Genomic DNA, 26,864 nt, shown 5'->3' with positions numbered 1-26,864 from the left:
ATCCTGGAAATTTTATAATTATAATGTAAATTATAATGTATTATAATGCAAAAACCCGTTTACTCTATGAATAAACATGTGCTGATTCCCAGATCAAAGTAACAAGTATTCAAACTTTAGGCATATTATAAATAGGATTTGTTTAAACCCCATGTTTATTAGGTAAGCACTTTTAGCGAATTTCCCTAAAGGGAAGTAGCTATTACCGTAGGTGGCACAGTAAGACCTAGACCCGGGACCGATTTACTTTTTCATTTTGATGTCCCCAGAGGCCAAAAACACCATTCGTTAAAATTTATATATATATATATATGTATATATAGACTTATATATTTATATATACGTCCGTGAACGTGATAACTTGAGTAATGTTTGTCCGATTTTAATGAAATTTGGTTTAAAGGTGTAAGGCGGGATAAACTTGAATGAGTTCGCGTACCAACACGATCGGACCATGAAAATGGGGCTTTACGGGGGGTTTTATGGGGTAAAAATTGGGTTTTCTCACTTTTGACCCTCAAACACACACAATTTCCCGATTTCTCTTTGGACCTTTTTAAAGAGCTTAAAAAACAAATAATTTAGTATATAAAAGTATTTTTGTTCGATTATTAGTAACGGAGAAAATTTAAAAAATTGTAAATTTAAAATTCCCATGTTATTCTTATGGAGAATATTGTCAAATGTTGTAGTTTGCTTGTTTATTGATATATTTTGATCAAACTTATCTACTAACTACTACTAAGCTATCAATATTTTACTCAAAAACACACTTTATTAGTTTCCTTATAGCAGCAAACCTAGGTACTCGATAAAACTAATGTTATTAAAATATATTTAACTGAAAGTCAATTCAGACAAATGGAAATTCGCTTAGTCGGCAGGTTTGCTGCGGCGGGGGTATTTTACTTAGCATTAGTGAATCACTTATTCAAATGCAGGGTGTAATAATAACCAATACAGTTTCTAAGTGGTTTTTACTAAGTGGTCATCGATTGACATGTTTTTGTTTCCAAAAGGTCAGACCAAAAGGTCTTTGGAATTGCAGACTGCTTCAAGTCTTTGGTATTCTCCATCTTTTACATGTTTTTTAACAATAGATTTATCAATATATTTTTTTTGGCTCTTGAAAGTAATAGAAGCATCATCACCCTCTCGGTTGAAGACTATTGTGTGGTACGCATCTTTGGAAGCTTCTTTTTTTTCACCTACAGGTAATCTGGAGAAGATCCCGTAGACTAGGAGAGTCAGGTTGGTGGGGGTCGATCCCTTCTTAAGATACAGTCGAGTGTCAGATGCGATGACATCACCATTGGTAAAGGAGGATAGCAAAGGATAAGTTTCGTGATCTGAGTAGGTGGCCAATGGGAGGTTAACCAGCCCCTGAAAAATTTACCTCTTACATTAATACGCAATTTACATCAGGAATTATATTTTAATAATATGTTGTTAGGCACTGGCACAAATTAAAGAGTCTCCTTTTAATCTGTGGCTGTAGCTAGAGCAGTTGTATACATTACTAATCAAAGTAAATTAACAGCTTCCAGACAAATATCATAGCGTTTAAGAAAATTATCAACAACCTTTGCAATAAAAAACAATGGGTCATGAGTTAAAATCACAGATAATGTTTATCTGGGAATCTGTAATAATACCATCCTTATTGATCAATAAAAATAAGTACTGTATTGTAATCTAGGCGAGTTTAAGTTGTGAAATGGGCGTTATAGTGCTAATTATCTAAGTAATATCAACTAAATAAACTAAATAAATGTTTCACCAACAAAATTAAATTTTTACTGATTGAAATTATAACTATCTTAAGATAACACGGATGATAACTCGTATTTTTATTTTGTATTAATCGTGTTTCAGTTTGTATTAATCAATTATCTTACGTAATATCCAAACACTTAAATGAATGCTAAATATAAACTGCCTTGAGTAATTTAACATGCATGTTTATAACTAATGTCTTGATAATGAGTGATTATTATTTTGATCTGCGAATACTAAAGTATTCTTGTATTTTCAAGTACACTTTAAATGCCATGTCTTTTCCATAAGTGTTCTGGTAATTCTCAAATTTGTGTGACTGCTTATGGTTTGGTTACAATAGTTTAAACTATATCTTACTTGTCCATTCTTGAGTACCAGTTGAGTATAGCGTTTGCCACCTGGCATCGACAACTTTTTCATTAAAAGCTGATACGACGGCTCTCCTGATTCTTTGTCTAGTTTACAGGAATACTCATCTACTGCTATGGCTTGTTCCATGACTTCAATTCTCTTGGTTACTGAAAACCCCATATTTGAAATACAAACTAAAAATTATATTTAGGTTTCAACTTGATTTTATTAAATTACTTTGATTGTATTCTGCCAAGTGTTTGACAGGACATATATAGTGTAGTTATTAATTCAAGATTAAAATGAAAACACTATTCAAAGTTTTAAAAAGGGTAAACTTAATTTCTGTCACTCAGAATAAAGTATTTGGCTTTATTAGGGAGCAGAAGAGAGTCAATTATCAAATCAAATCAAATTATCATTATTGTGCACAGAAAATCTGTATACATAGTCTCTCGGAACTCTCTACCAATATTTTACAGTAGTTCCTGGGTGAGAAACATATATAAATATCATGCTATCAAATCATCCGGAAGTCCTTAGTTACTCACACAGCCGCCATTTGGTTACCACAGTGACCGCTGGAGGTTAATTTCGGTGCATGCCAAGGGATGCGGTCATGTATCACTAAAGCTGCCACATAATTAGTTAATATTCGCCAATCTTAATTAAGTCCAATCCAATAAAATAAGTTGTCAATGGATTTTTTCATCAAATCGCCTTAAAAAAGTGACCCGTGTAAAATAAACGGGTTTTGAGTCATTTAAGAAAAGAAGATTGTAAATAGCTGCCATTTTGTTTGATGAATTTGGAAAATTGTTACAGTGTTTCTTCTAGCTTTGTCTAGTTATCATAAACGTTCGTGCAAAGTTTCATTTTCGTATGTTTAACAACTTTTCAGAAAAAGTAAGATTAAGTGAATAAAAAAAAATGGCGGCTGTTTGAGTAACTAAGGACTTTCGGACTATTTAAATATGATATTTAGGAACCCTATAATATTGGTAGAGAGGTCCGGGACACCCTGTATAGCGACTAAAAAAACGTTCATTGTTTAATATAACTTATTTACATTGTTTAATATAAATAAAACAGGAGAATACAAATAAAACTAAACCCAAAAATACTAAAATTAACAGAACAGTACGCCTTTTTGTTCGGCAACCTAAAAACAATCGTTGTTAGAGTAAGGAGCTCGTTTAACTAGTAGGCGTTGCATTGCTCTCCCAAATTTGTCGTTGTCTCTTTCCACTTCAAGGGATTCAGGCAGCACGGCAAAGAACCTGATACTATTGTAAAAGAGGTGTTTTTCAAAACATTTTGTCCTGTGCTTAGGTAGCTCAATATTGTTTCTGTGCTCGAGAGTGTATTGCATTGGATGATGTTGTTTTAAAAAGATGATAGTTTCTTTTTTTAAAACGACTGACAACTGAGAAGGCATATGGATGGAAACGTAAAAATATTTTGTTCCTTAAAGAGATACTACATTAGTACATACCAATTTTCATAAAGATCGGTTATAAATTGCCAAAGAAAAAAATGTTTTTCAAAAAATACAAAATAGCATCCGGTTAACAAAGCGATTTTGGGAACAATTTTATCCTTGATTTTTGCATTATTTTGACCCATAGAACCATTTTCTGGAGTATTACTGTTTACTTACGGGACACTCTGTATACAGTATATGATGTATACTTATTAATTTAAGTGAAAAATGTAAACTGGTAATACAGAAAGATGTTTTATGAAGCGCGCTTCTAAAAGAGTCATCAGATTTTAAAACATTTTATTGACTTTAATGTTAAACAAATACGGATATAAAATATATCATTAGAAAGGAGAACTCTAAAATTGTTCATAGATACCCCTACAAGTGCTCAATGTGGTGTCCATTAGCCGTGGAGCAAGTTTCCAATCTATGTTGTATAATTGTCCCATACACCGGCTAGCACCGCAAGGTTGATTGATACTACGGGTATGCGAATTCGTCCACGGAGCTCTTGAAGCGTTTGTTGGCGGTACATAACATTTGTCTTTTACAAAGCCCCAAAGAAAAAATCACACACCGTTAGATCAGGAGATCTAAGGGACCATTTGAGAAGGTTCAAGTCATTATCGTCAACATGTTTTTTTTCTTGAATCGTAATCATTTTGAAAATGATTCAAACACGTCCAATTAAAACCCAAGACAGACCATTAAACAGCTGATTATAAAGCTTGGAAACATAAGTTTTAAGCACATGTTTCAAAAATGAATTTGGGACAAGAATTGGGTGAGGTACATGCCATTAAAACCTGATAATTCTTTTATAAACGCCCTGTATTATGAGTGTACTGGTGATTTGTATATTCATCTTTTTCTTGTCCTTAGAACTGTAAAGTAAAAGTCCATTCAGCAGGCGCATCGTACGATAAAGTTTCTTTCCATGCGTTGCGAAATGCTAAAATTTCCCTTCCTCTTCAACCCAAGTTAAACCACAACTGAACCTCTGATTGTAAAAATTCATAAATATATATTTTACGCATCAAACCTTTGGCCACATCTTTGCCACAGACAAAACCTCTCTAACCAAAAAATAAAAACATTCTTGCATGCTATCTTTTTCATGTTACAAATCACGATTTAAAACTATTTTACCATACATATCAATTTTTATTAATTGGATCGGTAATTAGATTGAAGTTCCAACAAAACAGTCATCAAGTACGACTAACCACGAAGATCTGTGCCAATTTGAAAAAGATAATGATACATTTTAAATATTATCTTCTAAATGTATATTTCCATATGAATTTATAGATGATATTGAAAAATCTAATTATGATAAAATAATAGGTAAAGCGCAATTTTACAGTTGTTGAACAAATTAATATATAAATTATGATGATTATAAATACTATTTAAAAGTTTGGAATAAACTAAAGGATAACAAATTAGGAAATTATTCTGATTTGGATAATATCCAGGGTTTTTTTTATTAGCTGATATCTTTGATCAGTTTGTGTAAAAAATTATCAGTTAGATTCTGCACATTATTTAACATCACCATCATTAGCATGGGACTTAATGTTGAAATTAACAAAATAGAATCTATATAATTAATACGCTACACGAAAGTTTGTCGGTTGAACTCCTCCGCCATTTCCTAACCGATTTTATCCATTGACGTCTCATTGGAAAGAGCGTGTCGCGTAGATTTGCAAACTGACCTTACATTTTTGAAAAAGACCCTTGGGCTCTGCCCCAGTGGCTTTGAAAGTTCCCATGTTATCCTTATGAAGAACATAATTGTTTACATTTTGATCAGCTGTATAATTTTATTGCTGTTATTTACTTTTCAATTCAATGAAACACATTGAGTACATTTATTTACTATTTGAGTTTGTGTAAACATAACCCCCAAGACGGATCGTGTTAGTATGGTTGTATCTTAAATTTGTGTATTTATCGTTGTTTTGTGTCGCTATGATGGATTGTGTTAGCATGATTGTAACTTAAGTTTGTGCATTTATCGTTGTTTTGTGTAGCTATAATTTGTTTATTATTTGTTGTTTATTCCTTATAAATGTCTCCGACGCAACGACAACGAAACATAGACAGGAGGTGCAATCGTGATAACGACCGCAGCTACAGAGTAGTGGCGCGTAATAGGCTTAACTCATCACAGTCTGAACCTGAACCTGGACAACTTCAACTATTTGCTTACAAATGCGCCATAACACTACCCCAAAACGACTTTTCGTTCTCAATTGGCCCTCTATTAATGACCTGTGTTGCCTGTACAGCGAGGCATTTTGAGAAGGAGAGAACCGTCCGGAATGCTTTAGGTTTATCAATAACGAAGATAAACAGGGTCTGAGTTACACAACGGTAATATTTGAGTTGACTCTTTTAAACTCATTGTAAATATGACTGTTATTCAATCTGAAATAACTCCTGTAATACTTTGTAATTGTTCGAATTCGAGCAACATGTACACTAGTTAGAATTAAAAAGTGATTATAATATGTATTTGATGATTGAAAAAGGTATTAGAGGTGGAATTTCACAATGTGTTACAAGATATTGTAAAGCAAATAATAAATATACAAAAGATTATGATAAAACAAAAACTGAAAACTATATGTTATATGTAGATGCAAATAATTTATATGGATGGGCTTTAAGTCAAAAACTACCATATAAAGATATTAAATGGATGAATCCTAATGTATATTCTTTAAGGAGTGGAAAGGAACTATATTAGAATTAGATTAAAATGCTGATTATGGTTACATATTAGATGTTGATTTAGAATGTTACAAACTGAATACAAAACTAAGAGCACAATCAAAATCTGATTTTGTAAAAGATTTCTTCATGTTGATGAATAATTATGTATACGGTAAAACAATGGAAAATGAGAGGAATAGATGTGACATAAAATTAGATTATTAATAATATTTATTGAAACAAGCTAAAACAAAACTTCAAAACATTTAGTATATTTGATAAAGATTTTCTAAATTTTTAATGTATGAATTTTACTATGACAAGCTAAAAATTATGGTCCAAATGCAAAATTATTATACATGGACACTGATAGTTATTTTGTATAATTGAAGAAAGGCCCTTATAAGATTACTAACGAAAATATAAATGAGTTTGATACAAGTGACTTTAAATAAACAAATACCCCCACCGCAGCAAACCTGCAGACTAAGTGAATTTCAACTTGTCTAATTACATTTTAACTAAAATATTTCTATAAATAAGCCATATTTTTCCCCAATTTAAATAACATTAGATTTGACAAATGCTTAGGTTTGCTGCTACGGGAAAGGTAAAAAGTGTGTTTTTTACCAAACGTCAATAGTATAGGATGAAATAAATAAATTTGCTAAATTTTATGAACATATATCCATTAACAAGTAAACTATAACAGTTTTAATGTGCTCAATAAGAATAACCTGGGAATTTTAAATTTACGCTTTTTTATTTTCTTTGTAACCATTAGGTATACAACAATGCTTCAATATACTATAGTTATTTGTGTAACTAGTTGTAAAAGTGGCACTTTGCTGCACACGAGAGCAATGTTTACGCACGAGCCGCAGGCGAGTGCGGAATGATCTCGAGTGCAGCAAAGGCCTTTTTCACTCGTGTTACACATTATATTTTTCCTACAGTCACTATAAAGCATATAAATAATTAGTCTTTCAAACACTATACAACACGTTTTTAGGTTCAGCTGGCAACACAAATGGTGCCCTAGAGAAAGTAGTACCCGCGGTCCATATCACTCCGCTATTTTTCCTCGGCAAGAAATGTGCTCCGCGTTTTGAGAATATAGTTCCGTATGTTTTTCTAATTTGAAGTGGTTTCCGCACCTAAAAAAATGCTTTAAAGGTATTTTCTTGTTTATTAAGATCGTAGGAATGTTTTAAAAACGTTTAAAAGAAAAGTCCAGAAAGTTCAGAAATACCGAAACTATAAACACGAAATGACAGGTTAAATCGTAGTTATAATAGTCAATCAGCTGATCATAGTATTATTATCTTTAAGTGTTGCCAACCTATTTCCAAGCGTACACGGATTACGTGCATAATAAAACCACGCTGTTTTGTGTTGTTTCGTTGGAATCCTGATGTGCGGCAAAGTATAAACCGTACGGCAAAGTATAAACCGTACGGCAAAGTATAAATATGCAGCAATTAGCAGCTTTCTGTACTATAAACAGTACAAGGAAGCCAACTTTGTCGGGTGACTGTAGGAAAAATTATGTCTTTTTTAATCTCTACAAAATGGTTGGGAAAGAAATTCCAAATTTTTTGTTTTTAGGGTCAAAAATGGGAAAACCCATTTTACCCCCGTTCCCATGGTCCGATCATGCTGGTTCGCGCACCCGTTCGAATAAATGTAGGTTTACACGTTTATAGTAAATTTCATCAAAATCGAATAATTTTTGTTCGAGTTATCGTGCTAACGGATATATAAAAATAATATTATATGTATAAATATTATTATATTATATATATGTATATATATATATATATATATATATATATAACCTGTAAATAAATAAATAAAAATAGGTGACCACTGTCCTTGAACATCATATGGTTCGACAAAAGTAAAAAACAAAAACAGTCAAACAAAGCTGCAGTCACTTGACCTTGAAATTATGGTTGTTTGATTCTTATACATTATACTATACGAATATAATTGTATAATGCATAATAATTATACATTATACTTTATACGAATTATGATTGCAAACAATAAAATATATAATAGTCTGTATATGTAAATAGTTTAATAATTCACTATTACTTAATAAAATATTGGTTAAACACTTGAACAAATCAAATATGGTTATAAACACTTCACACACATTTCACTTCACAACACGATAGTTTCACATTTTTCAAAGGTAATCTTCTTTATACTTCATCTTCAATCAATATATAATAACTGTTACCATCAATAAACTCTTATTTTTAATATTTCTTCATAAAACAGAATGAGAATATACGTAAGAAATCAACCCCACCCAAATTAGCTGATGTAATGACTTGGCACTTTTTTGTTCAATCGGCTAGTTTCTATCTATATCTACATAGTCTAAAAATTTTATCATTGATTATACTATTACTTTCTTTTCAACTAATTGTTAACTAATAGAAATAGTTATGTAAATTCACACTGCATTTTACTAACATTCAATTCATTTTCAGTAATTTTTTATTGAACAAATAACTTAAAAATTTGATGGCACCTAGTGGTGGGATCTAGTCAGGGTACTTTTCTAGTAAATATTCTAAATCAACTTTTTTCAACTATTTTTCATCATACAGAAACGTATAATATATGAAATAGCATTAATTGTTTACACACTTTTCATTGGTGATATTTATTATCAATTTAAATCAATACTTATCATTTCATCTTAAGATTATAATTTTTGATAACATTTCTTTTACTATATTTACTATCAAATGTGGACATATGATACACAAAATAGCATGAGAGTTTTTTTTTTAGAAATTCAATAATTTTAATAGATTTTGGGTAGCTCAAAAAGAAAAAAATATTATTTACAAAAATGAAAATGTAAATAAAATGTTACAAGAGTAAAATATTACAAGTTTGAATAAAATATAGGAATTCTTACTTGTTTTAAAAGTGTATTTTGTTTTAGACAATTTTAAGGAAATTTAGCTAAATTTATAAAGATGTTATCAATATTTTATTTTTTTCTGATAATGTAGAAAATTTGCCTAAAAGAGGCAAAAATGTTTACATATTATTGAAATACAGCAAATGTCATTAAATTATTAAAGTCTTCCTTTTTTGCCTAGAAGTAACATAACATTATCAACTTATATATATTATACTTATACTTATATATATATAACTTATATATATATATATATATAAGTAGATATATTCATGTCACTTCTGGGCCAAAAAAGGAGCCACTCAAAAATTAAATGAATTTTCCTATTTTTTTATACAATATGCTATATTTTTTACCCTTTTAGGTCAATTTCTAACATATTCATATTTTTCTAGAAAAAGTATATAATTTTGATGAAATTTTCATGAATATGTCTATATTTTACATAAAATTGACTACAAAACAAAATGTTTTTAAAGAAACAGTTCACTAAAAGTGGACTATTTTTTATCTTTTAAAGAAAATGTTCTCTAAAAGTGAACTATTTTATCTAAAGTGGTTTTATCGGAATCATATTTTGTTCAAGTGTTTTACTGATTAGTTGGAAAATGTGCACTTTTACTGAACTAAATCAAAGAAAAGTGAACTAATGTATGTTTTTATTAAACTATTTTACTGAAAAAATTATCAAAAAATTCTGAAACTTAAAAATTATGAATAATTATGTTAAAAATTAATGTTTTTACTAAAATTTTCCAATTTAGGGTGAACTACCCTTAAACTAAAAACCTTAATAACTTTTTTGTTTTTTATGATATTTACATGAAATTTGGTATGATATATCTATAAGGTAAGTACAAATTTATTAAATAATAAAATTTAAAATATTCATTTCCTGTGACCTTGAAAATCAAAAATTTTTATTTATTAATATTTTTTTATGAAACAAATTTTAAATTAACAATAGTAGTCTCATTATTTATAAAATATAATAATATTTTGAAAAATATGTCAAAAAGTAGTAAATAAATGGTGGTTTTATAATAATTTTATTTGATTTCAGTTATATCATTTTTAATCACATTATACTCTAATAATCTTTCAGACACAACAACCACATAGCAATTAGTTTTACTAGCAACAGTTATATCATAATCAAAATCCATATTTATAATAATATCATTCTTTGAACCAGAAATATTAACAGGAGTTTTTGTTGTATCAATCACATACAATGGTCTATTTTCAATGAATTCTGTTGGATCATAATACATTTCACTATTATTATAATAAACCTTTTTATAATCTTGATATATTTGATATACAATTCTAAATTTTCCATTATTTATATCTAGATTTATTAATTCATCAGGATAATAGTGACCATTTAATTTTACTCTAATATTTTTAATATACATACTATCAAATTTTGAAGTGTCATATAATTGATCATTAGTTCTACCTTTTTGAAAACCAACTATTATAAATTTTGGATTATAGATGTTTCGATAAATATTTGTTATATCAAAACTAACTGTTTTTCCAGTTATTGTCTTTTGTTCAATACATTGCCAATGATTAAAGTGAAATAGTATTTTTTCTTTTTTAGTTATTTCATTAATATATTGAATTTTACTTGTAGTTTTATACTCAATTATTGGAACTCTAATGAAAAAGTCATCAATAATTACTTTTCCAACACCTGGTAATGTAGTATCATCAAAAGTTCCATCAACTTTTTTAGTTTTCCATCTAAAAATAGCATCATTATCTTCAGATCTAACAAAACATATATTGAATCCTCCTTTGTATATTGGAACATTAACATTTTCAAAGAAACCTAATCCAAAATGTGATAGATTACCCACAGCTTCAAATGTTTTTTTGAAATCTGATTGAAATCCATTACAAATGTTGGATACTGCTTCTGTTTTTGAATAAGTAACAGTACCTTTTATTGTACTCAATTGTCCAGGATATTCAATTTCCTCAATTAATTTATTATGTTTTCTAATTTCAATTTTTGAAAATAAGAATGGTATAAAATTATTAATCAACTTTACATTATCTGTAGCACTATAGTCTTTATCATCAGATTTTTTTAATGATCCTGAAATATAAAATTGAAACTTAGATTAACAAAATCCATCACCAAAATCAATATTAAATTCAGTTTTTTTGTTTGGTTCATTGAAATGTAGTTTAGATAAAGGATAAAAATTTTTATATTCAGCTCTTTCAATTTCATAAGTATTAGCCATTTATTAAGGAAAAATTTATGAAAAAATATGGAAAGAAAAAGGTTTTTTAAAACAAGTAAAATTTTATTAATTTTGAATTTTAATCAACTGAAATCTATTTAATCAACTGAAAAATGTTTAATCAACAGTATCATAATCATTTTTATCTTTAAAATATTGAATTTCTTTAACATTATCAACAATAAATTTAGCAGATAAGTTTTGGTTTTCAATAAGTAATTCCCAATCCAACATATATTTGTATTCTTCAATAAAGTTTTGAGATAATGTTTGGTATTTACAAATCAAATCAATATGATCTTTTAACTGATAATTTATGTATTCAGTAATAATCTTTTCATTCAAAATTTGATATTTAGCAATTTTTTCCCAATTCAATTTATTTTGAAACAATCTAATCATCTCATCATTCAATTCATATTTTTCTGAAATAATATCCCAATCTTCATTGGTTAATAGAAATTGGTTTCTGATAATGAAATAATCAAATGAATTATATAGAGCCATTTATTAGGAGGAAATTTTTGTAAAACTACTTTTCTTTGAATTACATATACAACATTTTGCTTTAACCATATTTTTATTTTTTAATTTTATTGTTTGAATGTCTTTAGAATTGGTTTTTTGTTTACATTTAAGACAGTAAATAAACTCCATTTATATAGTAAAAATTATTGATCTTCTTGGTTTTCTGTATTAAGTTTATCTTCTAATATTTGTGCTAATCCAGCAGTTACTAATCTTATTTTTTCAGCAAGTTTATCTTCAAGTTGTTTTTCTAAATCTTCAACATACATTTTTAGATTAAATAATGAATTAACCAATTCATTTAAATCCTGTTTAGTTTTTGAATGATCATTACCAACCTTAATAATAGAATTTAAAACTTCATTTAACTCAGATTTTATGACAACATCATAGTCGTTAATGCTTGGTTTTACATTAACAATCCTTCTAGAATTAATACTTAAATAATTTTTGGATAGACTAATAGCATTAACCAAATTATTAGTTTTCTTAATATGGTTTTTTAAATCCTTATTAATATCATTAAAAATGGAATTTAATTTTGAATTAATATAATCATTTTTTACTTCAATTAAATATTTTTTCTGTCTACCAAATAGATCAAATATATTTAATGAATCCATATTTATTAAGAATTAATTTATTGATTATGTTATCAAATCTTATATTTTTATTCAACTCATTTAATACAAAAACACACAAATGACCACATATAGGTGGATCATTATAATTTTGAATTTGTGAATCATTAAAAAATATATTGTCTTTTCCTAAATATTTAACAATTTCCTTAAAAGGTTTATTAACAATTTTTCCATAAGAATCAAAGTAATATTTAATTTTATCTTTTTTATAATAACATATCCAATGAGTTCCATTACCAGAAAAAGAATCTAAATTGACTACACCACATTCAAATTTATTAACAGTTTTTGGAAGCATATCTCTCATAAAAACACCTCTAAAATTCTTAATATTTTGACATAATTTTTCTAAATCAGCTAAAGTCAATGGGTTGAAATTTTTTTCTTAACATATTTTAATGTGTTTTCATCTAATCCAGATCCTTTTACATTAGCTAATTCTTGATCTAACCAATTTATAAATTCTCGAAATTTTGGAATAACATTGTCTTTTACTACTTTAGCTCCTCTTCTAACTTTTGGTGTTAAACTATTTATGCCAGGAATATAATCAGCAACATTTAATATTTCATTTAATAAACCACCATCTTTTATTTGTTTAAGTTGATTATAAGAAAATTCAAGTCTTAATCCAGTATTTAATTTTTTATGTTTTTCTAATTTATTCAATTGTCTTTTAGTTAATAATAATACATCATTACCATTTTTAAATTGATCTATTTCAAATTGTATAGTCAAATTTTTATTTTTCTTAAAAGCAGATTTAATTTTAGATTTTTGATAATCAGTTAAATTTGCCTTAACTTTCTCCATTTATATAGGTTAAAATTTTAATCCTATTTCTAATCCCATTCCAAATTTTCTTTTTAACCACATAGCACCTGATGTTGGTAAAGCAACTAATCTTTCACCTATATCATGATCACTAGATGTTGCTATATCCCATGCTTTATCTTGTAATATTTTATCAGCAATATCATTTCTAGATTCTGTATCTTTATGATCTCTATAAAATATATCATGTTCTTTAGCAGCTTTATCTAAATCATTTATTCCAGGATCACCTCTTTTTAATCTTTTTTGTCGCTTAGTTCCAGGTCCTAGATATTGAAAACCAGGTACATGCAATTCAAATGGTAAATTATTTATAAAATCATTTAATAATCCTGAACCTATAATTGGTGATGTTATAGTTGGTAATATTCTTTTTAAATATTTTATACCATCAGGTTTTTCAATTAATTCATCTAATTTGTTTGAAATAAAATCTTTAATAGCCCTTTTTTCATTGATAAAGTTATTATTTCCAGCTTTTTCTTGAGCATATATATAATTGATTATACTTTCTAATTTGTTTAAATCATCAATATATCTGTATTCAATTTTATTTTCTGAATATTTTCTAATACCAGATCCTTCAATATTTCCTTTAGAATCCCAAATAAATTTAATCAAATTCATATATTTATTACCTTTACTTGATTTTGGTTTTCTAGTACTTGGATCATTATTTTTATAAATTGAATCTGTTTCCCATAAAATTTTTGAGTAATTATTAAAATCATCTTGACTATATAAATTATCATCTGGTTTGTCTTTATATGTCAATAATCTCCATAAACCTTGAGTGCCAGTATATGTTTTACCATTAACAAGTAAATCATCATTATCAATTACTGTTATTTTATCACCAATCATAAATGATTTTTTATGTTTATCCCAATACAAACCAAATTTATCATCTTTTGCTCTAGGTAAATATTTTTGTGCAATTGGACCAATGATTTTATTTAATATTTGAGGTGAAACAATATTTGGATCTATAAATGTTGATTCTTCTTCAATAATTTGTTCTCTTAGTGGTCTAAATGGAGTACTTGAAGGTAACATAAATTCTTCTTCAGATTGTGGTATTGATATGTTTGCAAATTGATTAACAATAGGTACTAAATCCATTAAATTTTTATTTTCATTTAAAACATCACCAATTTTATTTTCTACTTTACCAATTGCAGATGTTATTGGTTCATATGCTTTTTGTTTAATTTGTTCATAATTTTCATCAATTTTAATTTGATTTTTAAATTCTTTTATTAATTTTTTTTCAATTTCATCTAACTTCTTAGCCTTGTCGACAGTTATGTTATCCATTTATTAAAAGAAAAAATATGTTAACATAAACATAAATGATGTTAACATAAACATAAACCATGTTAACATAAACATAAACTATGTCGATTAAGCACAATCAACACTACACTAATGATTAATATAAATAAAACAAAAATAATAAGTAAATCTAATATTAAACACAAACACATCATTTTTTATTTTCTGTAAATTTAATAAGAAAAATAAACACTAAAGATAAGGCAAATATTATTATAACAAATACTTTATCAACAATTAAATCAAGCATACACCACATTTATTTAGAAGAAAATTTTATATTAGAAAACTTATTCATATATTTTCCTTCATTTGTTTTTAATATCAAACTCATAGTTAAAAATCCATAATTTTCTTTCCAACAATCATTACAAATATCCTTAAACTCATTAAATGACATATCAGAACCTACAAAATGATCAAAAATTTGTTTTATATAATGATTATTTTGCTTAAAAATACATAACATATTTAAATTATTCCTTATTAATTTAATGTCAACTTTTGAATAACATTGTGAAAGATAAATACATGATATATTTTTATGTCTACCCATTACAAAATACTCTTTTATTTTATCTTGATTTTCTAAAATACAATCATCAAAAACAATTAATGAATTTGGTTTACAATCATTTAATGAAATTATATCTTTACATGAACCAAAGAAATTTGCAACTTTTTTGTTAATGTTCATTTCAATATTTTTAAATCTATGTTGTAGTTTTATATATGCAGGCTGCTCTACTGATTTACTAAAAATATATAAATTTGTGTATGGTATCAATCTTTTATAGATGAAATTTAATAGTAATGTTGTTTTACCAGAACCACTTGATCCTATTATTAACAATCTAATTGGTTGATTATTCTTGATTTTTTCATCATATGTATCAAATTTTATCTTATTTTTTTCCTTTAAAAATTTTTCCATTTAAATAAGATGAAATTATTTAAAATTATAGGCAATTCTTCAAAGATTGAACTAAGATTAGAACATCCAATTCATTTAGATGGAAATTATAGTATTGGTCTTTGTGGATTTTATTCAGATAATTTTATATTAAATGTACCAAATGATTATAAAAATATATATGGTTTTAGTATTATTGATCAAAACAAAACAATTGATCAATATTTTAATATAAAGAAAGGATATTACACCTTAGAAGACATAAAAAAATTATTTACAAAAAGTTTAACAGAATTTAAAAATAAATATGATAAATTTAATGAAAATGAATTTTTATTAGAAAACAATGGTCCTTTTATTGTAATAAAATCACCTGTTAAAATTATAGTCACAGCTTTCATAATTGATCTATTAGGGTTAAAAGATGAAATGATTGAACCAAATGTATTAATAAAAGGAATAAAATTACCAAAATTAAGACCTTTTGATGTTATTGAAATCCATTGTAATTTAGTTGAACCTAGTATTGAAAATCATAAAGATCATTTAAATTTACATAGAGAATCTGAAATTTTATATTCTTTCTTTCCAAATATTGAATATGGTTTAAAGATTAGTGAAAAGCCAAATGAAATTAATTATGTTCCTTTAAAAAATATAAATAAAATTCAAAATATTAAAATTACTATTCAAGATAATGAAGGAAATTTATTGAATAATGAAAATGTAAGATCGATTGTGTATTTAAAATTAAAAAAAGAATCTTCTATATAAAATTAGATTTAAATGATTAAAAATATAAGTTTATAAAGGTTTAATTATCAAATAAACTATTGAATTTATGGAATTTATTAAGATGTAAGTCACTAAAATTGCAACCAGTTTAATTGATTAAAAAAACAAGTTTGTAAAGGTTTATTTAAGGTTTAATTATCAAATAAATTATTAAATTTATGGAATTTATTAAATATTTGACGCGTCGCAAAAATCGCGACGCGTGAATAGATGATAAAAAATGAGTTTATAAAGGTTTAATTATTAAATAAACTATTAAAAAACATGAAATTTATTAGAATAATTAAAGTTTTTTTATACCATAAAAATCTTGAAGTAGATTAATTGATTAAAAAACAAGTTTGTAAAGGTTTATTTAAGGTTTAATTATCAAATAAATTATTAAATTTATGGAATTTATTAAGATGTAAGTCACTAAAATTGCAACCAGTTTAATTGATTAAAAAAACAAGTTTGTAAAGGTTTATTTAAGGTTTAATTATCAAATAAATTATTAAATTTATGGAATTTATTAAATATTTGACGCGTCGCAAAAATCGCGACGCGTGAATAAATGATAAAAAATGAGTTTATAAAGGTTTAATTATTAAATAAACTATTAAAAAACATGAAATTTATTAGAATTATTAAAGTTTTTTTATACCATAAAAATCTTGAAGTAGATTAATTGATTAAAAAAACAAGTTTGTAAAGGTTTATTTAAGGTTTAATTATTAAATAAACTAATAGATTTTATAGAATTTATTAAGAAATAATCAAGTCACTAATATTGTGACTTGTTTAAATAATTAAAAATATAAGTTTATAAAAGTTTTAAAACTAAATAATATAGAGTTTGAAGAAATAAATTATAAAAATGATAAATGTAAATTATATAGTTCTATTAAAAATGATATAAAACAGCTTAATAAAAGAGAAAGCATTTAATAAATTGGAAAAAAGTAATATACCTATAAGTTGTAATAATTCAACTATAAATATTACATATTAATTATATTTTGATCATTTTCTTTAAAACTATCTTTAACGTATTTTAAAACTATATGTAAAAATGGCATAATACAAAAATTAAATGTTAAGTGATAAACATAATATTGGTTGTACTTAAAAAGATAAACTAAATGTTTATTTGATATTTTTGTTTTATATAAATATAATTTTTGATCATTTTTACTATTTATTAATTCTTTTGGTATAATTATTATTTCCATTTATTAAAAATATTTTTTAATAAATTCTTTAATTTTAGTTCTATATGGTTTTAAATTTTTATCTTCTTTATTTTGATATATATTATAATTTTTATATCTAAATAAAAATATTTTACCATAAGTCATATTTGGATATAAATATATTATTTGGTTATCATTTATATTTAAAACTTCTTTTGGTATAATTAATGCATGTGGTTGATCGCTCATTTAGTAATATTTTTATGTCCCCAAGGTAATGTATCTACTCTATTTTCACATACAAATCTTTTATTATCTTTATTACTTAAAGCTAATTTGTTAATTCTCACTGTGTATAATTCATGTTTAAAACTTCTAATACATGTCATCTCTCTATATTGTTCCACATCATCAAACAAACATTTCTTAAAATCATTCATATTAATTGACTTATTTACAACACTTTTCTTGATTCCTTTACATTTAACTGGATTTTTCTTATCAAACTCATAACTGTATAGCTTTGATCTTAATCCACAATATTCTTCTAAAATTTCACCATTTAATTCATCTTTAAATTTTCCAATTACTTTTTTATTCTTTTCATTAAAACATTCATGATCTTTCTTATAATCACTTGTATCGAAATCATTTATATTTTCTTTAATAATTTTATAAGGATCTTTCTTTAATTCCACAAAGTAACTATCAGTGTCCATATATAATAGTTTTATATTTGGATCAAATTTCTTCAATTTTTCATAATAAAATTCATACATCAATAGCTTTGATAATTCTAAAACTGAAAATCCTATATAAATTGGTTTATCAAATTTTACTTTTTCTTTAATCATGTGAGAAGCAATACAATCGGTATCAAATATCTTAAATGTTTTAAAGTTTGGTTTTTTAGCTAGTTTTAATGAATATTCTTCATTACCTAATTTTATATCACATCTATTTCTAACATTTTCCATTGTCTTACCAAATACGGAATTATTCATTAATTTGAAGAAGTCTTTTTCAAAATCTGACTTTGATTGAGCTCTTAATTTTGTATTCAATTGAATATATTTTTTCATATAATTGTCTTGATCAAATGCAATCACTCTATTGACTCTTTTTAGTTTTAATCCTTTTTTTAAGTAATATTTTAAGTTTCTTGAATGAACCACATAGTCTTTTTTATTAAATAATGTAGTACAAAGCTTATTATTATAATGTTCAGGAGCTAATGGTAAATCCTTGTGATTATCATGTAATTCCTTTGGATATTCTAAATCAACATCTAAAATATAACCATAATCAGCATTTTCATCTAATTCTAATATAGTTTCTTTCCATTCATCAGTTGTATATACATTTGGATTCATCCATTTAATATCTTTATATGGTAGTTTTTGACTTAAGGCCCATCCATATAAATTGTTTGCATCTACATATAACATGTAATTTTCAGGTTTATTAGGATCATAATTTTTGGTATATTTGTTATTTGCTTTACAATACCTTGTAACACATTGAGAAATTCCACCTCTTATACCTTTTTCAATCATCAAATACATATCATAATCACTTATTAATTCTAATTCTATTTTTGTTAATTTTAACATAGAGTCCCATGCTAATGATGGTGATGTTAAATAATGTGCAGGATCTAATTGATAGTTCTTTAAACAAACTGATCTAAAATTTTCAAATATATCAGCTAATAGCATCACATCTTGAATATTGTATAAATCAGAATAATTTCCTAATGTTTTAACTTTTAATTTATTCCAAACTTTTAGATAGTATTTATAATCATCATCACTAATATTTTCATCAGTTAAAGAACTATAAAACTGTGCTTTATCTAATATTTTATCATAATTTAATTTTTCAATGTCATCTATAAACTCATAAGGAAATATACCTTTAGAAGATAATATTTCAAATGTTTCATCATCTTTTTCAATTATATCAATGTTTTTTATAAATTTAGTCAAGTGTTTAAATTCTTTCAGATTTTTAGCTAACTTATCAATTGATGAGGCCATAAATCTAAACGTATCTACAAATGAGAATTTTACAAATTTTCTAGGTTTATCATCTTCAAATTCATAACCATATCCTGAATTTACTGAATAATTTATATATTTTTCATCAGTATTTGCTATTAAATCAATTTTACCATATTTTTTAGCTAATTCTTTGATAAACAAATGTGTATCATAGTTTGAACTATTATGACAAAACACAGGTATATTTTGTGGAAATTTTAGATTTAAATTACAACTTGAATGTGCTGCACCTCTAAATTTTCCTGTTAAATGACAGTGATCTCTTACCTTTCGTCTTGTATCATTATCAAAACCACTAGTTTCACAAATATGACAAACACTTGCTTTATGATATTCAATTTCTTCATTTTTAGTTAAACTCATAGGCTTTTTGTTTTTCGAATTATATTTTTTAGCTATATACTTTGAAATCTCATCTAAGTATTCAAATAATTTATTTGGTACATTTTTCATTTCTTCATCTGTTTTTGCTCTATAACAAATTGGTTTATATATTTTATTAGTCACTCTAGAAACTAAATAAATTGTGAATCCATAAGGTATATGTTTCTGAATTTTATTTGTATATGAGTTGTTTGGATTATTTTCACAAGTATTAATCTTTTTCAGAATGCTTTCAAAATCCATATAAATTACAAAAGGATGTTCAAGTTTTTTACAATAATTTTCAAATTTAACAGTTTCACCAGGAAATGGCAAAATTGGTCGACAAGGTTCAAGAGATTTACAAGTTATTAAATGTTCACTTAAATCTTTGTTTTTGTAAAAATGTGTTAAACATCTTCTACAAATGAATTTCTTATGTCTGTTACTTTTTGTTAATTGAGTAGAAACAAATTTACTTAAATCTGTTATCAAAACATAATGTGAATTATTATCATTTTTTATATACAATAGATCAATATCTAATCTCGCATTGTAATTTTCAGATATTTGTAATGGAACAATCTTTTTATCTTCATCAAATCTGTATACATTAATTGACATGGATGGATAATTATATTTAGAATCAAATGATCTTTTTTCAAATAATTTTATATCTTTTAAACTCATTGGATAATCAAATTCTTTAAAAATTTCATCATTCAAGTAATTTTTATATTGTTTTACTCTATGTGGATGATCAAACTTTTTATCTTCATATTTATCAATAGCACATCTAATTGCATAAATAAAACAATATTCATCTTTATTTTTGAAATTTATACAACACTTTTTATTTTTTATTTCAATTGGTAATTCAACATATGAACCACCATTTAATGAATTATGTTTACTTAGTTTTAAATTTAAATCTAAACATCTTTTTAATGACCAACCAGATCCTTTTGATGGTTGATTTAAATTTTCTCTTAATATTAATTTTTTAAATTGATCATCAATAAATTCATCAGTGTTTAATATATCTGAACTTCTTAAAGGATAATACATTTGGGTTTTTTGACTATCACCATTTACTAATTGTCTTTCATATTCACAAGATAATGATAACTGACCTCTTTTATTTTTAAATTCTTGTTTTTCAATCAATTTTTTAATTTCATTTCTTTGTGATTCTAAATATTCAGATATATCTAAATCATCATTTGAATTTGTTAAATAATACTCTTGAAAATAACCTTTTAATGATGACACTTCCTGAATATTTATTACATTTTCCTTTGGAATTGGTTTATTTTTTAAATGATCAGTTAATAATCCAATCAATTCTTTTCTAGTTTTATCTTTTATTTTAATACCATTTTTAATTGATAGATTTTGAATAAATTGTAATGATCTATATTTTAGATTATTAGGATTTTGTTTGATATTATTTAATCTTTTAATTAGTTCATCTCTATTTAAATTGTCAACATTTCTAACAGATAATTTGTTAGCAATTTCTTTTAATTTTTCACTGTTAAATAGTGAATAATTTGTTGGATCATATGACTTCTTTAATTCTTTTAATTGATCTAAATTTTCGTTTTGATAATCAACTATTTTATTTTGTTTACACCAAAGTTTTAATTTATTAACTTCAGTTTCATATTTAGTTTTATTTTCAAAATGTTTCTTTGAATTATAATGTCTATTATAATTTTTAGATAATATATTCTTATTACAATAAGGGCATAATATATTTTTATTTGTACGCTTCATTTATTAGAAGAAAAATGTGCACGACTTATTAAGAATAATTTTATTTGAAAAAATTATTGTTGTAAAATATAAATATTAAGATAAATATTTATGTGTTAATTTAAAAATTATAAAGTATTTTAAATAAAACTTAAACTTTTTTAAAACCAGTAATTTTTTTAAATAATACTTTCAAAAATTAATATTATTTTTATGAATTTTCTAATTTATTTATGTTTTTATTATGAATTTTAGTTTGTAAATGTTTTTGAAGATAACTAAGCCATTTTAAATCTCTACCACATTCACAATGGGTTGTGACTCTCATCATTTTTCTAACACATTCAATACAAATTGCAAATTTTTTATCTTTACTATAATAATGTTTATGAAAATTTTCCACATCTTTTGTTTCCTTACAATTCAAACATACTTTTTCACTTTTTTCTTCTACTATAATATTATCATATAACTTTTTTCTATAAATTAAATCACATTCTTTACAATATGAAAGTAATCCATCTTTATATTTTTTATTTTTATAAAAATTATTAATATTTTTTAATTGTTTACACTTTGAACATTCCTTCTCCATTTATATAGTATAAAATTTTACAAATTAGTTTTCTTCAATTCATAATCATAAAAACTACCAAGTATATCTTCATCATTCAAGTCTTTAATACTATATGTAACAGGATTTGTATTATTAATTCTGGAAACAACAAATATTTCTCTTGACCAATTGTTTTTATATTTATTTGAAAAAGTTGATTTTTTGTTTCCTATTCTAACTCTATCATTTATTTTAAATTTAGATTTTGTAATTATTTTTGGTGGGATATATTTAAAAACTGTATTTAATAAATCATTTTCATTTTCTTTATTTACCTCAATTGGTTTCATTTTAATTGTTGAATGATATGAATTATTATATTCTTTAACTATTTCTTTAAGAATATCAATCCATCTAAAATTTTTATTAATTTCAAATAAAACTTTCATTTTTTCATTTTGAGTCCTATTATATCTTTCAATAATACTTGATTTTTCTTCATTTTCTGTATGATACATTTTAATATTATATTTCTTTAAAATTCCATTAAATTCTTTATTTACAAATTCTAATCCTTTGTCTGTATGTAATAAGTTTGGTGGTTTATGGCCAATTTTTATTGAATCTTTAATTATTTCTTCAAATGCTATAGATACATGTTTTCCATTTTTTTTCTTCAATGGTTTTGACCAAACATATTTAGAAAATGTATCAATAACATTCAACATGTATTTATAACCATCATTTTCTTTTTCATAATTTTTCATAATGATTAAATCAGCTGCCCATAAATCATCAATACCTAATGTAACTATTTTTCTTTTTCGAAATTTTTTTCTTATTAGAGCATGAATTTCTTTAGCTTCAATTATTTGATCTTTTTTATTTAATTCCTTTTTTATTATTGGTTTAATTTCCTTTTTAATTATTTTACTTTTATTTGTTTTACAAATTGAACATTTAGTAGCAATTCTAAACAAACCATTCTTCATTTCAACAATTTCTGGATTAATATTTTTAGTTTTCTTCTTACATTTATGACACTGAATAAGTTCTTCCATTTAGATATAAACATTTTATATATAAATGGATATATGTTATAAATGTCATAATTTTAATAACTTTACAATTACAAAAAATTATATAGGATGTAATATATGTAAAAAAATTATTTTTGAAAAAAAAAGATTAATAAACGAAAAAATAAAAACAAACATCTTATAAATATTTTAAGAGAATTTAATCATTTTCAACCATATCGCACACAACAATTAATCAATGAAATCTATACGTTATGTATTTTAGACAATAGTTTTGAAATAACACCTAAAAATATAAAATTATTCTTAAAACAAAGAAATTATACAAACTGGATATTTTACTATCAATTCTTAAACAAAATATTCAATATTGATTTTGAATTAAATTTTGAAGATAAAAGAAATATTACAGTAATTTTTAATGCATATTTCAGTTTTACAAAAAGAAATATATCATTTAAAAAACTATTACCAATGATTTTTAAACTTTTAGAATTAAATTTTTATATAAAACCAGAATTTGATAATATTTTTTTAAAATTCTTAAAACATCTATCAACTTTAAATGATCCATGCATAATATATGAACATAATGGTTTTTCTGATAACATAAGTGATACATCAGATATTATTAAAAAAAATATAATTTTAAATATCACACAACAGTTCTAACAAACTGTTGTGTGATATTTAAAATTCTTTTCATATATTTCAATTATTTACTGTTTAAAATTTTTATAATTATTTTTTGTAATAAATGGATCTATTAGAAGAGATTAATAATATTGGAGAATGTAAATTCAAAGAATATAAACCAATAAAAAGTTTAGAATTGAATACAAAATATAAAATAGAAAAATTTGAAAAAGTTAAAGATAAATATGGACCAACAGTTATTGTTGAATTAGAAAAATGTAAAGTTCATTTACCTCATAGATTTATTAATATATTTGATGAAAAACAATTAAAGAATTAAATAAAAAAGATTTAAACTTAATTATTACTGAAATTAAAACATTCAAAGATAAAGAAACTGTTTTAGTTAAATTTGTATAAAAATTAAATTTTAAAATTTTACTTGTTTTTAAAAACATTTTGTTTTGTAGTCAATTTTATGTAAAATATAGACATATTCATGAAAATTTCATCAAAATTATATACTTTTTCTAGAAAAATATGAATATGTTAGAAATTGACCTAAAAGGGTAAAAAATATAGCATATTGTATAAAAAAATAGGAAAATTCATTTAATTTTTGAGTGGCTCCTTTTTTGGCCCAGAAGTGACATGAATATATCTACTTATATATATATATATATATATATATATATATAACTTTCCCTTAATTAAATTAAATTTAATCAACTATATTAATTAAAATTTGTATGTTCTTCAAATAAAGTCCTTGAAATATTACTTACGTAAAAGTTCGTAGGTCCCTGCTGTTTGAAAATCTTGTTTTTCAAAGTAAAATGCCGTACGAGCTAAAACAAGAACATAAAGCTTATGAATTTATATAACATCTTTATTAATTTATCGATTTTACCATAGTATAAGTATAAGAAGGTTTCTTAAGAAAGTACTCTTTAAGTGATCACATATATTTTTTCATAAAATCATATAGTTACAGAATTTTAAGTTGCAGCAAGGCCACTTCTACGCCGCATATTTAGCCTAGGAATTGGTAACCTCTTAGCTGAATAAAAAAAATAATCCTTCGCCCAATCCTAAAATGTTTTACTATAGTATTGTAATAATTTTTAAAACTGACGATAAGAGAGTAAAATAATGAAAAATTATAAAATATTTTTATAATTTTTTAATTATCAAATTAAATCGTCATAACCTAACCGAACCAACCAAACTTGCTGATTGCATAAAAAGATATAAAATAAGAATCGAATGAAGGTTTACTAATCGAAAAAAATATTTCTGTTCATAAAATAAAATAATAAATCACAAAAATCTAAAAAAAAAAAAATGAAGTAATCGCATTCAAAGCAAAATCATTGACGAAAGTTAGCTTGCCGTGTGGTTGTAATCATTATGCCATTAGCTTTTTTCAAAGTTTAACACGCTGTAGCTCCTAAACAAGTAGGTTTAAAGAGAAATTCCAAAAGTAAAAAGTCTTAAAATTGCACCTAAAATAAAAAATAATAAATAATAAAATAACGTGTAAGGTCTTTTGATAAAATTTTTAATATTAAAATTTATGAATAACTTCTCGATCAGCGTCGTACGTGTTATTAAATTGCCTGAAAAAAGCAAAAATATATACGTCTAATAACCCTTGTAATAATATATTTACACTTATACTGTTGAGATAAAACGTCTAGGCCTCAAGGACTCTTAAGTTGTTCACCCTTTATAGTGTATTTTGAATTATTATACGTATACTTACATATTGATGTGTCTAAATAATTGAAATCAACGTCGATCTCCTCTGCTTCTTCTTTATCTATAATCAAAGTCAATTTACATACATAGGGACTGTATACATTATATATTTAGGAGTATTCTGTCTGCACCGTTAAAGATAGCGTAATGCGGGCTTGTATATTTTTATCACTATCAATGGACTTATAAGGGAAATCAAATAATTAATAATTATTTGAGCTCAATTACCCTTTTAGACTTTTGTTAGATAAAATTTAATTTATTTAATGACAGTGGATTTATTCTATATTTCGTATAATTCAGTTCTAAACCTCAGTTGTAATTCAAGTATTTTAACTTTTATAAAATCTCCACATGCATAACTATATTATGTACTATCAAATACTAGATTTAGAGTCATCCTGTAAATTAAATTATATTCCAATCTTTACTAATAATATTAAATATACTTTAGAATAATATAGAGGCAAATCTTAAAAGGTATTATAAGAAATATAGTAGGAAAACTTTACCATCATTCTTCACTGCCAAAATTCCTTGGAAGATGAGAAACTGAAATTAAACATGATAAGTTTAAATTCTTGTGATATACTTTAAACCGTAGTCTACTATATTTAATGAAAAGACATGAATAATTAAATGCAAATAATAAAATTAAAAATTATGTGCAATAAAATAGGATGATTATTTTCTTACTTTTTTCAACTACATTTAAGTTTCATAATAATAAAGTTATTGGATTTTAGAAACAATTGTTGAAATATTAACTTAAAGGTCATAGTAAATAAAGTTCTAATGTAAAAACTATGATTACATTGTTATAATAAATATAACTTCTTTATATTCTTAATACTAACCGGTACAAGAACACTAGAGAGAATCATAGATGTGCAAGGTAGCTACTGTACTGTAAGAGAG

At 24.8% G+C, this 26,864-nt stretch overlaps 1 protein-coding gene across 1 annotated transcript; it reads right to left on the bottom strand.

The window, feature by feature from the left end:
* Positions 1–968: 968 nt before the first annotated feature.
* LOC129001384 (uncharacterized) lies at positions 969–26,864 on the bottom strand. Its single transcript, XM_054428636.1, has 6 exons — positions 26,804–26,864; positions 26,459–26,498; positions 25,951–26,007; positions 24,971–25,033; positions 2,137–2,297; positions 969–1,383 (listed from the first exon to the last, which is right to left on the bottom strand). The coding sequence occupies exons 1-6, from the start codon at positions 26,828–26,830 to the stop codon at positions 1,021–1,023; spliced, it is 711 nt and encodes a 236-aa protein (XP_054284611.1). The 5' UTR covers positions 26,831–26,864; the 3' UTR covers positions 969–1,020.

This window comes from Macrosteles quadrilineatus, unplaced genomic scaffold (genome assembly GCF_028750875.1).
Source record: "Macrosteles quadrilineatus isolate MER2022 unplaced genomic scaffold, UCM_ALF_1.0 Scaffold_8__2_contigs__length_117827958, whole genome shotgun sequence".
Lineage (NCBI taxonomy): Eukaryota > Metazoa > Arthropoda > Insecta > Hemiptera > Cicadellidae > Macrosteles > Macrosteles quadrilineatus.
The sequence above is the reverse complement of the archived record's forward strand: the minus strand, read 5'-3'. Positions and strand labels throughout refer to the sequence as shown.